The sequence below is a fragment of the Ursus arctos genome, unplaced genomic scaffold (assembly GCF_023065955.2).
Source record: "Ursus arctos isolate Adak ecotype North America unplaced genomic scaffold, UrsArc2.0 scaffold_29, whole genome shotgun sequence".
NCBI classification, from domain to species: domain Eukaryota; kingdom Metazoa; phylum Chordata; class Mammalia; order Carnivora; family Ursidae; genus Ursus; species Ursus arctos.
The window spans coordinates 20,876,631-20,894,484 of NW_026622974.1; the positions used below are offsets into that span (position 1 = coordinate 20,876,631).

The 17,854-nt window shown below is 32.0% G+C and overlaps 1 protein-coding gene across 1 annotated transcript in view; it reads right to left on the reverse strand.

Moving 5' to 3' along the window:
• The window catches only part of EYS (eyes shut homolog), a 1,472,707-nt gene that overhangs the window by 1,316,805 nt on the left and 138,048 nt on the right, over positions 1–17,854 (reverse strand). The window contains 3 exon segments of the mRNA XM_044387239.3: positions 6,326–6,406; positions 6,409–6,545; positions 14,309–14,397. Of these exon segments, the coding sequence (XP_044243174.2) occupies positions 6,326–6,406; positions 6,409–6,545; positions 14,309–14,397 (307 nt within the window).

Genomic DNA, 17,854 nt, shown 5'->3' on the forward strand with positions numbered 1-17,854 from the left:
TGTTTTCAAAATAAAAAGGAAAAATATACCAAAAATCATTTATTGATGACCCTATTTTGTATTAATGATATAGTGACACTGGAAATTAAGAAACAAAGTATAAACAAAATTGCCAAGTAACTTAGAAATCTTACCTTCAATTGCTATATTGATTCATAGACAAAGTTGGAAATCAAGCATGAAATAAGTCTGCTTAGAAAGCAGTGAAACTTTAAAAAAATATAAAAAAATAAATAAATAAACCCTGTATAACAAATTTCTAAAATACAGGCAAAATAATACCCAGAGTAAAATCTATAGCCCCAAAAGTTCATCATTAAATAACAAAATAAATTAAAGATTACAAAGAAACAAAAATTAAAGAATAAAAAGAGCAAGACCTTGTGATGTTTCTTAAAGCTAAAGAAAGGAATTCTATTGTTAAATGTGTAAAATATTAAATATGAAGCAGAAACGAGAATTATAGGTTTATGAATAGTAAGGTTCTTGAAAATAACAATTGTATTAAATTCTAGCTAATCAGAAAACACAAGACAACACACACACATATATAAAAAAATCAGAATAAAATTGAGAAATTAATATTAAGTCAGATAAAATTATTAAAATATAACGACTGAAATTTAAAGCCATTAATAATTAAATCAAGTCATATACATTAGTAAACTGACTCAATAAAACTCTGGAAAGTGATAAGAAATTTATAAAACAAACTAATCTTCCTAAGAGTAATATTTATCTTCTTAATTATTAGCAATAATAAGAAGGAATTTTTGCATCCTTTCAGACCATTTTATTTTAAATATTTCAGGGTACAGAGTAAAAAGGAATGTTTTTCATGTCTGTGTATAAAATAAGCAAAAAAGTGTAAGATTGAAAACAAAACCTTTAAAAACACATATAAAAGAACAATTTGTGAGTGGATATATATATTCAAAAGTATTTAAAAAGTATAAAAGTAAATAAAATTAAATGTTACTGTAGCTATTATGCAATATTATTACTTCACCTCCTCTTCTTAAGATTTTTAAATTAGAAATGTAAAGATTCTACCTTATTTATTATCTATTTAATACCAAGCCAACGCCATGTGGACTGGTAAAAGAATCCCATGAAATTCAGGAACAAGAAAATCATGTCCACTATAACCATTAGTATTGTACTTTATCTCAGAAATGTGACAAAATGGTATTAACATCATCATAAAATCAAGTAAGTAAATTAGAAAAAAAAAAGAGAGAGCGAGAGAAACTACCCTTACTTGCAGATAATACAATTCTCTCCCTGGAAGTAATAAGTGAAACTGTCTTTAAATTATAAGGAACTGTGAGAAATAAATAAGACACTTGCAATTTTAAAAAGGATAAAGATCCTATAAAGTTATTCCAAGAATTTCACATTGTACGTACTCAACCCTTGTTATTACTCCAAGACATGAAAATCATAATGGGATATGATTTTGCATATCACACTGGGAAAAAATTAAAACTTAATACTTGGTATGGTGACTATGTAAGAAAAAAGTATTTTCACACACTGCTGGTGAATGTGTAAAAGAGGACAGAGAACTTTGTTGTACAAAACAAAGACCAATCAAATAAAAATCCATATATATTTCTTTTGATCTAGCAATTCTGTTACAGATTTGGTGCATTCATTTAAGCAAACACTTTGAAGCCCTTAAAGGTGAAGACATATATCTATCTTATTGATATACAGTGATATTCATAATTTATATGTAAGTAAAAAAAGTTATGCATCTTACATATGTACATGAAACCCAATATTAATTTTTTTATAAGGGAGATTGTTTTTTCCATGACGTAAGTAGGGAGCTGAGAAAGACGAAAGCATTTGTAGGGCTCACCTCTGGGAATTTAGGGATGGTTGTTCTAGATTTCAGAATGGCCTATACTCCTGTACTCCTAGAGACAGATCAGGTCCCTGGTGATAAGTCTTCCTGGTTTACTAAAAGAATCATGTTATGTTTCTTGAGAAACCAGGCCCATTTCCGTGAAGAGCCAAATTCACAGTTTACTGAAGCGGGAAACCCTGTCCCTCCCCTTATTATAGATCTGTCCTGGCTTAAGATCCAAAACAGTTGAATACGATGCTCAATTTGACATGATCCTATAATATGTCTCAAAAGCTCTGGGAAGACCCAAAATGTGATGGAGTTTTATGAAGAGAGACGATGTGCATGCAGCTCCGATGAGAGCCTGAACATGCTGGCTCAGAGGACACACACACGAAAAGGAATAGTGGTTTTAAGGCACAATCTCAATGACTAAATTAAAACAAAAAAATGGGAAACATCTCTTTGGAGAAGGACTAACATTGTCACAGTAAAATTTACAGAAAACCACGAATATAAGCACCAGGCTTACGTAACAGCTCCTAATTCCTCCTCTCAGTTATATATTAAATAAGAAAATACTATATATGAAATAAAAATCAATTACATAAGATAGAAAATTAAGGCTGATATTTTTGTGTTTTTAAATGATTACAATACAAAATGAAATACTCTGTAAACTTATTTTCCATAAAAATATCTGTGAGGTCGTAACAGAATTGATAATTATGAAGGCCAAATTAATTCAGCTTCTATTCAAAGTAGGAAGACAAGAATGTGGAAGGAAGTATCTGAGGGTAAATTCCAGCCAATGGTGTCAGTTTTTAACACCCAGTGTAAAGTAGTTCAGTTCTTAAGGGGATGGGATAGTCAGAAGCAGTATGATCACTGGAGTGGGTGCTCTGATAAACACCAGAGACTTAGCTTTTCTGGACATAGTAGAAGTAGGAATGCGTCCAATAGTGTTTCTCTTTGTATATCACCCTTTTTTCTGTCCCTTAGGGACTTTAGAATGCTTTGGGGAGAATCAAAATAAAACATGCGTGACTTGATTAGGGAAAATGGATTCATAAAATTCTGACTTTCTTCTGTCAGTTCCAGGTTTAACAGAGAAACAGGGATGAAGTGAGCTTTCCGTGGACCCCAATGAGCTCTGTCAACAAGAACTCACCAAAGTCCTAAGGTATGCATACACTCATACTACCTCAAACTGGGGCATGTCATCTGAGATATAAGCCAATATATTAGAATATTGATAATCAGGCATTAATAATTGAGAGTGTATAAAGGGACCTGCGCTCCAGCTGAAGCACAAATTTGATTGAAACATACTCGAATTTCTACAGGAATGGGAATTAACAGATAGAAGAAAAGGAAGTCTGTGCAAAAAAAAAAAAAATGCATAAGATTTGAAAATCTTTCTATTGCCAAGGTAACTGAGACTTTAAAAAGAAAAGAAAGTTGTCCACTGGGAGGGCAGAGAACTACAGAGCTGTGCAAGTCAAATTTACAGACTATAGCAGAGAAAGAGTTTTCTTTTAAGAGAGGGGCCCTCACTATGTATATCAGTTGAAAAGTAGGCAGGCTGTCAAAGAGTCTTAGCTCAAGCCTATTTTAAATAGGGAAAAGCTAGGCCTAATTGTATAGAACAACTTGAATCTGCCTGCTAATCAAAGCGCTTCCTAGCCTCTCCCTGTTACCAAGACAACTATAAGAGGAAAAGGAGAATTTGGTAACTTAAGTCAAGAGCAGGAGAAACCCAAAATATTTGAAATAAAGACAAAGATAATTCTATATAAGAAATTATCCTACTAGCTTAGAGCTCTTATTTAGACTATAAACTATAGAAACCAGCAATGTGGAAAGTGTCAAACTGACAAGGAAAAAATTAACTAAAAATAAAATTTGGATTCCATTCCTAAAATATAATAGATAGGAATAACAAGAGAATTGCAAAAAGGCTACTGCCTGAAAAAAATCCACTGGAATTACTCCCAGATTTTAAAATCTTTGGGGAACTTCAGATAATAGCACTGGAATTAAATTCAAATCATATTAAGATTGACCCAAGTATATGGCTTTACCATATGATGGCATCACCTTACTCCAGAAGTTAGTGGTCACCAGGAGATTAGACTAGATGGGTTCCTCATGATGTACTGAATGCCAGTCCACACCTGAAGCTGAATTTTACAGTTTCGTATCCATACCAACCCTCTTCATGAGTATAATAATGGGTTAGAAGAGTGGTTGGTTTTCTAAGTGTGGTTCATGATCCAGCAACATCAGCATCACCCAGACCTACAATCACTGAATGAGAAACACCTGAGGCAGGGCTGACACGCTGCGGTTTAACATCCAGGTGATTCTCATGAGCACTAAAGTTTGTGATCTCCTGGGCTAAATTTACAGGGATAACATTTAACCTAGAAGTTTGCATATAAGGCTAAAATACCCCCAAAAGATGATGGGATAAAGAAAGAAGTAATTACACCTCATATGAATAGTATGGTAACACCTTATAAATCTCTATAGGAACCACATGACTTCATAGATGGAGGTGGTAAAACTAGGTTAAGGGGAAAAAAGAGGGGGTAGAAACCGGATGGAAGGGGAGAAAAGGAGAAATAAAAAATAAAGGGGAAAGAAACTAGGTAGAAGAGAGACTGGATAGAGGAAGAATCCAGATGAAGAGAGAGAGAACTGACACAGGGAGAAGCCAGAGAGAGGGAGAAAAAGGGGTGGAGAGGAAAAGGGCAACAGGTTTTAAATTGCTCCCAAAATATTCTGCTTTCAGTGGGATTAATTCTGCAATCTTGGGAAAATCGAGACTGATCAGTTTCTTCACATGTCACTGCATGAAGAGTTTAAAAGTAGACTGAATATTTAGATATGAGGAAACCCACAGAGGTCTTTGCAATTCAGTAGAAACAGAGAGACTTCATAGAAGATATAGGCCTTCCTAATAATATAGGCTTGTAAATCTTAAACTGCATTAATTTTTTATTCCCAGCTGAAGAGTGAGTCATACCAATTTTCTACTATATATCAATGAGGGCTACATGTGGTTTAGCTATATAGTGTGTGTATATATATGTATTTAATGATCATATTATTTATAGCCAATATAAAATCTTAACATATAAAATGATAGGGTGTTCATTATGTGTGCACATATACATATGTACATATACACACAGATTACACAAATATCAAAGGACATTTTCTCTTACTAATGGTATTAAGAGGAGTTAAATTCCATTTCTTATTCCATTTTATGTACAGCTGATGCTTAATATTATATTTTCACTGAATTTTGGAGGATAGCCTACATTTACAAAACAGGTATATATACATATTTGTTTTTCCCTAAGGCAGATACCTTTGTTTCAACAATACTAGCACATTTTATGCTATTTTATTTTTCCTAAGAACATGTTTGAAATATGAAATGTGAAGTAATGGGACAAACTTTTTAGCCAAGCTTACCAGAATTCATACACTCAAATATATTTTCATTTAAAAAAAACAAAAACAATCTGGATAGCCATACATTTATTCCAATAACATCACCATTCTATCCTTAGACCTTATCTTTTTAAATTGCTTCCAAAACCTTCAGGATATTACTGTAAATATCAAATAGATAAAAATATTTTTCATTTTAAGATGGAAATCCAAATAACGTTTGGAGTTGATTGCCTGCTTAATAAAAGGGGATATCAAGTTGCACAAAACTTTATTTTTCATTATTTTACTTGAAGTTAGGTGTGATTTAAAAGTGAAAATATTATTTTCTTCTGTGTGGCCTCCATACCGTTTTTTATAAAGCAATTAAAATAAAGAAGTTTTGAAATTATTATTAATAATCATTTCAATGTAAGACCAAGTATAAAATCTTAAAGAACCTAAATTTAAATGCTTAATTTCTGATACTTTTATATCAAAAGATGCCTTTTACTACATAGCCACTGTGAGTATCATCTTCTATGACTTTACAGAGGATATAGTATGTTTGTGGTTTTATGGAGTTTTTTTAATCTTACTAATGGAGCATTAAGCTGACCTGGAAAATACTGAAATTAAGTTTCATTTTTAATCTAAGCACTCAGTGTGCTTGGCAGCCAAAGAGGAGGTTGAAGGGCAATACTGTAGCTGTTTAGGTGAAATTATTGGGAGGTTAAGGCTGCCTGTTTTTCTCCTCAGACCTTTGACATATATATCATATTCTCTATGGTTCAGCCTGGCCTTTTTAGCCTCATTTGCATGAGCCAAGGCTGTGTAGTCAGCAATGTAATTGTCCAAAGAACCAATCCTATTAGTCCAAGTTCTTTGCTAAATTAGAACGCAGGCTACAATACCAATCATTAGATACATTTGAGATACGTTAAATAAATGTATAATCCACTAGAGAATTTAATTTCTCAGAAATACTTGCCTGTAAATCCTGGGATACATTTCAGAAGAAACAGCCACTTAAATGTATACCTGTTGCTCCATTTTTGCAGGGCACAGATTTAGAATCTTCAATTTCTATTTTACAGATGTTTCATATCTTTGCAGACAGCTACAGTTGCAGTTGTGCAAATGGACCAAGCAGAGGCCATGCACTGACGTACTCTGATTTCTTAAGCAATCTTAAACACTGACAACATAGAATGGGTCCATGTAAACAAGAGAACAGCTGCATCTGCAACATGCAAAAACAAAAAAATCCAATTAGTCATAAAATTTAAATATTTATCACATATTCACTTAAATACACAGGATAGCAATACAATAAATATGGTTGTGGGGCACACTTTTAAAATATTCTTATAGAAAATGTGGATACTTGGCGAAACTTAATATTGCTTATTGTGCAGAATGAGTAAAAAGAACTTTGGCAAAAGACAGACCTAGACTCAAACAGGTTCTGCCACTTAATTGCTATGTAACCTAGGATAGTCTCATTAACTTTCCTGAGGCTAACTGACAAGGTTTAGTGTTTGTCAGGATTTTTGTGAAAATCTGCAGTGTGAGTGCCTGACAATTAGCTTTTTTTATTGCAATATAAGTGTGCGACATAAACATTTGAGTGTCAAGGCATTTATTTCAAAAATATTTATCCTGAATAAACACTGCCAGCTACACAACTATATAAAGAGCCGGGCTGACCCACCTGAAGTTCCTTTTTAGAAAGCATTGGTCGAACTAGAAAACCGACCTTTTGTGTGACCCTGCTTTTCCCTTCCCGCTTTTACTTCAGCTGGCCAGTGTGTTTTAAATTCACCAAAAAAGTGAATCCAAGAAACTCTAGGCACCACACCCTCCATATCAATAAAGCCACAACTCTAGGTCGGCTCTCTCTTTACCTGTGATGCAACCTGTGTGGCCTGCCGTGTGTCTTCCGGAAGCTGTGGTTTAAAAAACAAAACACAAAAAAAAAACAAAACAAACAACAACAAAAAAAAAAACCCCAAAAAACTTTTTTTTTTCACTGCGGGGAGTTTTTTCATTGTGGTGCATCTTAACAATCGTAATAAAAACCACAGGAGACAGTCCTCCAGCAACAGTGGATTGGGGAAAAGCCTGTAAGGGCTCTCCAGAAGTTACCACCGGCCCAAGTGAGTGCGCCAGGCGTTCCCAGCTGGTAGGTGAGTATCCCAGGCATTGGCAGCCGACAAATGAGTGCCGAGTGCCCCAGGCATTCCTAATCGATAGCATCACTATCAATACGCTGAGACACGCACAAAACAAGTTTGAAGTATTTAACATCATGCCTAAGAAAAAAGGGTTTTTAATTAATAATAGTTTCTATTGAAAGTATTCATGTATTCATTTCTATATTCATTCCATAAATATATATTTGCATTTTCTATATGACTGGCATTGGCCTAAAAATACTGAACAAATATTCTTGGGTCTTCTCTACAGGCTAGGCACCGGTAAAGTCGATTATGAGATGCCATTTTATTACGTTATACACTATATAATATGCACACATTTATTCCTTTGAATATTGTATATACATGCACATAAAGCATCAGGAAAAGAACGCGTAAGGTGAGAACAAAACCTAAGTCAGAGAGAGAACCTTTGGTCTAAAGTAAAATATTGTGATTTTAAAGTATCCTTCACCAACTATTCAAAGGGCACTTAAGATAATCATATAAACATGTCACTGAGTTGAGAAGGGCAATGTCAAATTACGTTGCTTGTTATTATTAGTGAAAATTAACCTACTGAACCTAAGTCATTACACTCATAAATTTATATGATTGTAGGTGTTTGGAGCCAGCAAGAATGTTAAAGTTCAATTAGTTCAAACCTTTCTTCTTGTAGTTGTGAGAAACTTAGCCATTTAATGCAATTTGGCAAGGCTCACTGAGATTGTTAATGGCAGTCAGTATAGTTGATGCTTTGATATATTCAAAGCACTGGCCTTGGAATGGGAACCTTGGTTCTAATTCTTCTCTAACCTATTTAGAAGTTTTTGTGCCCTGTTTTTCTCATCTGTAAAATTATCTGTACTACATCTATTTCATAGAAGAGATTTGGAGTGTTCATTACTGGGCAGGTAAGTCTGACACCAACCATATTATATGTGTATATGTTTACTTGAAAGTTATTATATGTGTATATGTTTTACTTGAAAGTTATTGAACACAGGCATGGACACCATAAATGGAGACTGCTTATAGTAGTTTCTTATTAGAAATTCAAGTAGGATGATATGATTTTCCAATATGGTTAACAAATTCTAATACATTTCTGAATAAAACATAGTGTGTCCTTGATAAAAACATAAAAGTTTCATTCCTGGAAAATTCAATGATTATTAAAATTTTATAAAAAATATTTTGTGTCAGTGTGTAAAATGAAGTTGATATTGGCTCAGATATTTATAAAAAGGTTTTATATCCACATTAATGTATGTTGGGACTTTTGGAAATTGTGCAAACCATGGAACGCTTTTTGTGTTGTTGTTCATGGAACTATTCCATGCATTGAAAGATTTAGAACATTCATCATCCACCACTTACCTAGAACATTCATCATCCACCACTTACCTGCTAAATGCCAGCTGTTTCAACCAATTATACTGAGTATTAGAATGACCCTAGAATCCAAAATGTCCCCAGAATGCAAGACCATCTCTTTGAAAATCATTGACCTAAATAAATTTCTCCAGCTTACTAAAGCACTCACCCAAACAAGTACAAGTCTGTGGAGCATTTTGTCATTCCAATTAATAATATGCATGTAAATGCTGGTATATACGCACATATGGATATCTAGTGCTACGATAAATTGCTATTAAATTGAAAGCTTTTCAGTGACAAATACATCGATTTTGTTAGAAAAGAAAGTCAAGAAAATTATAGGGATCTACATATATTATTTAGAATTTTAAAATGTTCTTATAATTTCATAGAACTTTTATTTTGAGAAAATAAATTGGACTAAAAGACTTCATCAATGTATTACTAACTTTATTATCAAATGTGCCAACTTTATTATTAAATAAGCAAATTTGAATTGTACTTAAGTTTGAGACAAGATTGAAAGAACAAAGCAAAAACACGTCAGTTGAAAATATGATCTCATATATAAATATTGTGATTTAAATTTTTTCATCATTTAGTTTTTTAATGGAAAAATATTCTCGCAAGAGATGCAATTAAGGATATCACTCTACCTATTACCCTAAATCCTAAGATTATGATCCATATGCCTGACATATAGTAGATGCTCCATTAATATTATTTGACGATATAATCATCACATGTATTTTAAAATTGAATTATGCTCAAGAGAAAGGTCATCTTAAAGGTTTTGAATAAACAGCTTCATGAAATTCCACGTCTTAGGAGATAATTTGAAAAGTAATGCAAAAAGGTTAGACCTATAAAAAGCTATTTAAATATAATGAATTAAAATAAAAAATCTGGCCCAGGTAGCACAAAATCATATAGCATGCATACATTTTTTATTGTTTGACATATGAAATTAAAGCATGAAAATCATAGAGCCTGAAGCTATAATATAGTCAAACTTTGACTTTATATCATAACATATGCATTGGTTTGCACCAAAAGAAAAAAGATACATGGGAGATAATTATGTATACATTAGCTAAGTTTCAACTCATACTGTAGTTGAAACTTAATTATACAAAAGTGCTTCCTTTAATGAAGTTTATTATAATTAACTTTTGGCATGGATATAGAAATTACAATGGTATCTACTTTAGAATTGCTTAATGAATTAATGGTGTTTATATCATTTTACTATAAAGCTTCAAGAAGCAAGGTTATTTCCTTTTCCAGGGAACAATGTTAAGGGGGGAAAAAGATAGATAGATAGATAGATAGATAGATAGATAGATAGATAGATGATAGATATGTAAGTGCAATACACAAAAGGATCCAGTCACTAGAGAAGTGTTTAGTAGTAGCAAGAATAACCAAAAACAGAAAATTAATACACATACATAGGGACACACAATAAGCCATATTGATATGCAGTTCACTTTCCTTTCTTTTTTTCTTTCTCTTTTTTTTTTTTTTTCCTGAAAGTAAAATGTAACAAAACTTTTGCATGGGACTCAGAAAAGTTTGCATGACACATCCAAAATTAAAAATAGGCCTGGGTGGCATCAGCTCAGCATCTGACTTTTGGTTTCTGCTCAAGTCATGATCTCATGGTTCCTCAGATCCGGCCCCCTATGGACTACAGTCTCAGGGGGAAGCCACTTGTAGATTCTCTCCCTCTGTCCCTCCCCCCATCACACTTGTGTGCATGTGTGTGTGTGCTCCCTCTCTAAAATAAATAATCTCGAAATAAATAAACACAAAATAAGACCTTCAACTTCTTAATTAAAAAAATCATCCGTATCATGGCAAAAATTAAAATAATCTTAGAAATTAATAATCATCAGACTTCCTGGTTCAGAAGTAATTTAAGAAAACCATAATCAAAATATATTTCTGTGGCAAATTCACATAAAGCTGTATTTATTATATAAGCCTCCTGACTCTACAGAAATAGGTTTTGCAGCTTTACTTGATTTTATCATGGACTTTTAGATTTTACACTTTAAAATAGAACTTTTGCTTATAACTGAAAAATAGTGTTTTGGTTATATTTAGTATTTCATGGAAAATGTGAAATTTTTTAAAATAGCTCATAAAAGAAACAGGTTTATTTTAAAGGTCCCAGAAAGAAAGCCAGAAAATTCATTGCTATAACACAAACTACTTGTATGTTTAGAAAGTGGAAATAATAGTTATTTTAGTAATATAAAAAGATATTTACTTTCTAAATGATACAGAGTAACCATGAGGTGTGTTCTGAGGAGACCATTAATTTCTCTATGGATACCTGGGGTAAGGTATCAGATATCATTTTCACATCTGCCCAGTGTTTTCCAATTAGGGAGTACTCAAATGTTTAATAAATATACTAATGAATAGATTTCGTTTTGATATGATATTTCTGATAGTAGGGATTGGTGACTTGGGCATAGATTTAAGCTTCATAAATGGGTTGAAGCTATGAACACGTCACAGTTCAGGCCTGGTGTTGCAAAGTTACTACCCCATAATTACAAAAACTATACTAAGTCCAGAGTGACAAAATAGCTGATGAAATTTTTTCCTCCCATTAAGGTTTTCCAAATTCCCAAAAAATGTTTTTGAACATTTTAGGGCAAAAATGTGGTAATACGCAAACCTGTGTAAAATACTTCATTTCAATTATGCCCTATAAGCTGCATTTAAATAGAATACATTTCAATAGAAAAATATTTATGATTAGCAACTATCTGTTGACTCTATTATCACTGTTGTTGTTAGTTTCTTTCATCATAAAGTAATCCTTAAATTTAATATCATTACAGGACTACCATTGCTACAGTGCTATGGTTGTTTTGCTTTAAAAGTTGTATCTTGTGGGGTGCCTGGGTGGCTCAGCCCTTAAGCATCTGCCTTTGCTCAGGTCATGATCCCAGGGTCCTGAGATCTAGCCCAGCTTCAGGCTCCCCGCTTCAGCTCCCTGATCGGGGTGGGAAGCCTGCTTCTCCCTCTCACACTCCCCTTGCTTGTGTTCCCTCTCTCGCTGTCTCTCTCTGTCAAATAAATAAATAAAATTTTAAAAAAAATTGTGTCTTGTGAGTTTCATTTTACAAGTTTTCCATCCCAAAACCGCAAAAATATCTTCCTGCATTTCTTTCAGTTACATCACAATTTTGCCTTTTAATTTAGGTTTCTGAACATATTCAGAGTTTGCTTCTACATAAAGTGTAAGGCTGTAGTCCAGTTTTATTTATGGTCTCATAGTGAACCATTTCCCCCAATCCCTTCTACTAAAGAATCTGGTGTATTCCCATTAAATTATGGGCAAATTTCTTGTATATCAAGATTTTCTATGTACATGAGTTGTTCTCAAAGCTCTCTGTTGGCCCAGTTTGTCTTTACAGTTTTTACAGTTTTTACCATACAGATTTTATAGTTATCATAGCAGATGGTATATGGAGTTTCACCCAATAACTCTTCCTTTTCAAACATGAGTCAGCTATTACAAATTATTATTTTGTATAGTTTTTTGAACTTGTTGACTAGTTTCTAAAATAATAAGCAACATTACTGTTATAGTATTAACTTGATAAATTGGTATCTTGGCCAAATTAAGGTATAATGTCTAAATCCATGGATTACATTTTAATGTGTTCAGAACATCTATTTTTTTCTCTTTTTTCCTATACTCTATTTAATTAATTTCACTCCACAGTTTGTGATTTTCCTCCTTTGGCTTGCTTTAGATTTAATTTTTTTCCTTTTCCATTATGTTAAGGTAGAAGTTTAGGATATTGATTAAGATCTTCTTTGTTTTTAACATAGGCATTACAGCTATAATTTTTATTCTAAATGCTGCATTGCCTACATCCCATGAATTTTGGTATGCCATATCTTTATTTTAATTAATCTCAAATGATTTTCTAATGTCCCTTGTACTTTCTTTTTGATTCATTGATTTATGTGGAGTGTGTTATTTAATTTTCTTATGTTTGTAAATTACTGAATTGCTTGTTGTTGGATCCAAATTTCAATCCATTGTGGTCAGAAAATATATTTTTTTATTATTGTAATCCTGTTAAATATATTGCAACTTGTATTAACATATGGTCTATCTTGGCAAATGTTCAATGTGCATTAGAGAAGAATGCCATTCTGCTGTTGTTGAGTGGAGTGTTGTAGAGATATCTGCCAGTTCTAGTAGATTTATAATGTTCTTCAATTTTTTTTTTACATTTTTGTTCATCTACCAAATGTTATATACACTACTGACAGTGGAGTGTCCACTGTAATTGGAGTTTCCAATTACTATTGTTGAATTGTCCATTTCTTTAATTCTGTCAGGTTTTGTTTTATATATTTTGAGTTTCTGCTATGAAGTGCATATCTTTTTTAATTGCTACATCTTCTCATGATTCCTTTGTCATTTTTAAAATGTTGTTTGTTTTCTCAATTAAACATTTTTTCTTTTAAAGTCTGTTTTGTCTGATATTAATAGAGATACTCCAGGTTTCTATGGTTGTTGATTGCATGGTATCTTTTTCTAACCTTTTACTTTCAACCCATTTGTACATTTAAGTGTACAGTCTGTGTCCAATTGATGGTATATACTGTCTACATGCAGAAATTATCTAGCCTGAAAATCTTTGCCTTTGATTGGATTTTTAATCCATTTTATTTTAATGTTATTATTAATATAGTTGGATTTATGCCTGTCATTCTCATTTTTGTTATCCATATATCTCATGTTTTTTTTATATATATTTTTCTGATACTACTTACTTTTGTATTAAGTAAATATTTTGTAGGGCAAATTTTTAGTATCTATAATTCTATTTCTACTACATTAGTTGAGTTATTTTCTTAATAGTTGCTCTGAAGTTTATCATACACACCTTAACATATCAGATCTACCACAGATACTAATTTAATTCTAGTGCGATATAGGAAAATTATTACTATAGGTATTTTCTATTCCCCTCTTTTTTTGTGCTAGTGTTGATACACATAATAGAATATACATTATATAAATAATATATACTAACTATATATGCATATGTTGGAGATATAAATGCCAATCATTTTAAACAAAAAATATTATTATTAATTACTATAAAATAGTCCAGGAGGCTAAAAGCAAAAACAAAAGAAATAACTAGTATTGGCAAGGATGTGGAGAAAAATAAAGCCTCAGGTACTACTGGTGGAGATGCAAATTGGTGCAATATATATATATGATTAGCAACTATCTGTTGACTCTATTATCACTGTTGTTGTTAGTTTCTTTCATCATAAAGTAATCCTTAAATTTAATATCATATATATATATATATATATATATTACTCAACCATAAAAAAGAATGAAATCTTGCCATTTGTAACAACATGGATAGACCTAGGGGTATAATGCCAAGATGGAATACATAGACACCAATATCCATTATTGTCTTCCTTAGTCAAACAACTGCATTCATTTGCACACATCTATAAAAAAATTTAAAATAAAAGAATTTTGTAGATTTCCATCACAATACAATATTACAGTCATTTCAGTTTGAAGTTCATGCTTTCCTTTATATATTAAATTTATATATTCCTTGAGCAAAGGTAAAATAAACTCAGTTTTGATTTATTTCAAAATCATTTTAAACAGTCATATTCAGTTTATTTATGATGGAAATATATACATTGTAAAAAGCTATATAAATCAACATCCATTATTCAGTTATTTTAAAATACCTTTAATGTAATTTGAATCAAAATTTTATAGACATTGCTTATATGTTAGCTGATATGGTAAAAGTAGCATTCTACTGATAACCAGATCTATGAAAAAACTGTTTCCTTACCACTAGTTTTTTTTTCCCCTTCAGTGAGTTATTTGGACTCATGTTTGAACTGACTGTAACATTTTACTGCATCCCTTATTAAAAATGAAATACAAAAAATCTTTAACACATCTTTATTTCATATTTACATAGAAGTTATAATTTTACCTGTTTAAAAAAACATATATCATTTTAACTATTTTAGAGGTCTTTCACAAATATGCCCAAGTGTTTTGTTTTTTTTTTTTTTCATTTTCCTCTCAAAAATGTTGTTCCTTTATGGTGTTGGTTTATAACCAAGAAATTATTTCCCTTCAGTGGCTACAATGATTAGAAATTTAGTTTCATGGTCTGATCCTTTGGTGATAGATTAATGATTTATAGATATCCAGTCTCCATTGGGTAAGAGTCAACTGAGAATTTCTTTCTCCATTTTTCTATTTGGAGCTCCAGTAAATTAAGAATTTTTAGCCCACTGGGAAGGAGAACATCTCTTTGCATGGACAGATACATTTTTGTTTTTGTTTTTTTTCAAATGCTGTTTATCCTTAACTGATAACTAAAATATTATAAATTCAATCTCTCAGTTTTTTCTACATTTGTTTGTATGTCTAAGTGTACTCCAGAAAAAAATATTTATCCTTTACTGTTTGAATGTGTAATCGTTTTCTACATCCAGGGGGTATTGTTGTAAAACTTCTTAAATTAAAGAGGTCCCGTTAAAATTTGCTTACAAAGTTAAATTAGCACTTACAAAAGAAGAAATAATTATTAGGATTTTATAACTTACATTATTCTCTCTCTTCATATATATTATATAATAATATATGTATACATATATACAAATATGCACATATTACTAGCTTTTTCTGAAATTTGTGATTATATTGCACTTTATCAACCCAATTATGTTAGTGTGTAGTTTTTATAAAAAACAAGGATATTATCTTTTCATTACTTTGGTAAAATTATCAAGTTAGGAAATTAATTTTGATATAATATTATATTTATAACCAATAAATTTTATTCCAAATTTGCCAGTTATTCTAATACTTTATATGAAAATCCAATACATAAATTCTCCTCCTTCAACATGACTAGAACATACAAAACACCAAAACTTCAAATTACCCAGAAGTAGAATATACATAAACACAAGTGATTAATGATTTTGTTTTTACTCCTTGTTCGTCTGTACTGTTTTGTAAAGATTGTATTGGAAGTTTGAATTTGCACGCCTTCCATTATCTTGTTTACTTTGGAAGTCCTCTTAGTTTATTTGATTTAATTATGAAAGCGATACAATTTAATTAGTCATTCTACAATCCAATTCTTCTGGTGCTTTGCGTGCACACACACGCACATTTTCTTCATTTCTTGTAATAAGCTTTTCAAATTTTTTCTTTTTCTTTTTCTTTTTCTTTTTCTTTTTCTTTTTTTAAGTTTTTACTTTAATTCCGGTTAGTTAACGTGCAGTGTTATATTAGTTTCCGGTGTATAATATAGTAATTTAACACTTCCTTTTATCGCCCTGTGCTGATGAGAAGTGCCCTCCTTAATCTCCATTATGTATATAACCCATTCCCTCCATCCACCTCCCTATGGTAACCATCAGTTTGTTCCCTATATTTAAGAATCTGTTTTTAGGTTTGCCTCTCTCTCTCTCTTTTTTTCCCTATTGCTTGTTTGTTTTGTTTCTTAAATTCCACATATGAGTGAAATCATATGGTATTTTTCTTTCTCTGACTTATTTTGCTCAGCATAACTTTTCAGCTCCATCCATGTCTGCGCAAATGGCAAAATTTCTATCTTTTTATGGCTGAATAAGATTCCATTGTATTAATATACCACTTTTCCTTTATCCATTAGTCAGTTGATGGGCATATGGGCTCTTTCAATAATTTGGCTATTGTAGATAATGCTGCTATAAACATTAGAGTGTGTGTATTCCTTTCAATTAGTATTTTTTTTTTTAATTTTATTTTTTGGGTAAATACCTAGTAGTGCAACTGCTGGATAGTAGGACAGTTCTATTTTTAACTTTTTGAGGAACCTCCATACTGTTTTCCACAGTAGCTGCACCAGTTTGCATTCCCATCAACAGTGTAAGAGGATTCCCCTTACTCCACATCCTCACCAACACCTGTTGTTTCTTGTTGATTTTACCCATTCTGATAGGTGTGAGGTGATATCTCATTGTGGTTTTGACTTGTACTTCCGTGATGATCAGTGATGTTTGAGCATCTTTTCATATGTCTGTTGGCCACCATGTGTCCATTGGCCACCATGTGTCCATTGGCCATCTTTGGAAAAACGTCTATTCATGTCTTCTGCCCATTTTTAATAGGATTATTCATTTTTTAGGTGTCAAATTTTATATTATCATTGTACTTTAAGCGTGCATAGTCCTGTTAACCTGTCTGTATGTACATTCTGCTTGTAGAGGGGAAACTATATGAGTTTTCAAAAAAGTAGAAAAGGAGGCCGCACAGTCAAGTGTGGTCCCTTAGGACAGGGCCATTTTTGGTGGTTATCCCCTTTTTGTCATTCAGACTTTGACACTATATCTCTGACAGCAGCTTCTGTACTCACTGATTGTCTCCACTTGTAGCACCTGCTCCATATTCGTTCTTGGTTATGTTTGTTTCAGGGGCCTAGTCGGGAGTACATAGATTGATCCATTTGGCTCATGAAAACTGCTAAAGACCAATGCTTCCCAGATAATGGTTTTCTATACCTTTTGCTTGTTTGTTTGCATCTTTTCAGTATAGTCTGGGATGATTGAATACAACATAAGGAAAAAATTAAACATGATCAGCTAACCATACTCAATGCCTAGAGTCTGTGAAGACTTGTGTATTCTTAATTCTCAATTTCTACTAAAAAATATAAAAGGATGCATAATTTGCTACTTTATAATGAAGAGAAAAATGTCATATGCTAAAGACTTACTGTATTTTTAGTTATTATAAATCTAGGTTACTAAATAACACAGAAAAAATCTTTAAAAATCTTGGAAAAAATAATGTTTTAACAACAAGGAATAATAGTGCAGAATTCAGACTATGGCAACTATTACTCCACATAAATATATACTTTTCTTTTTTGTTTTA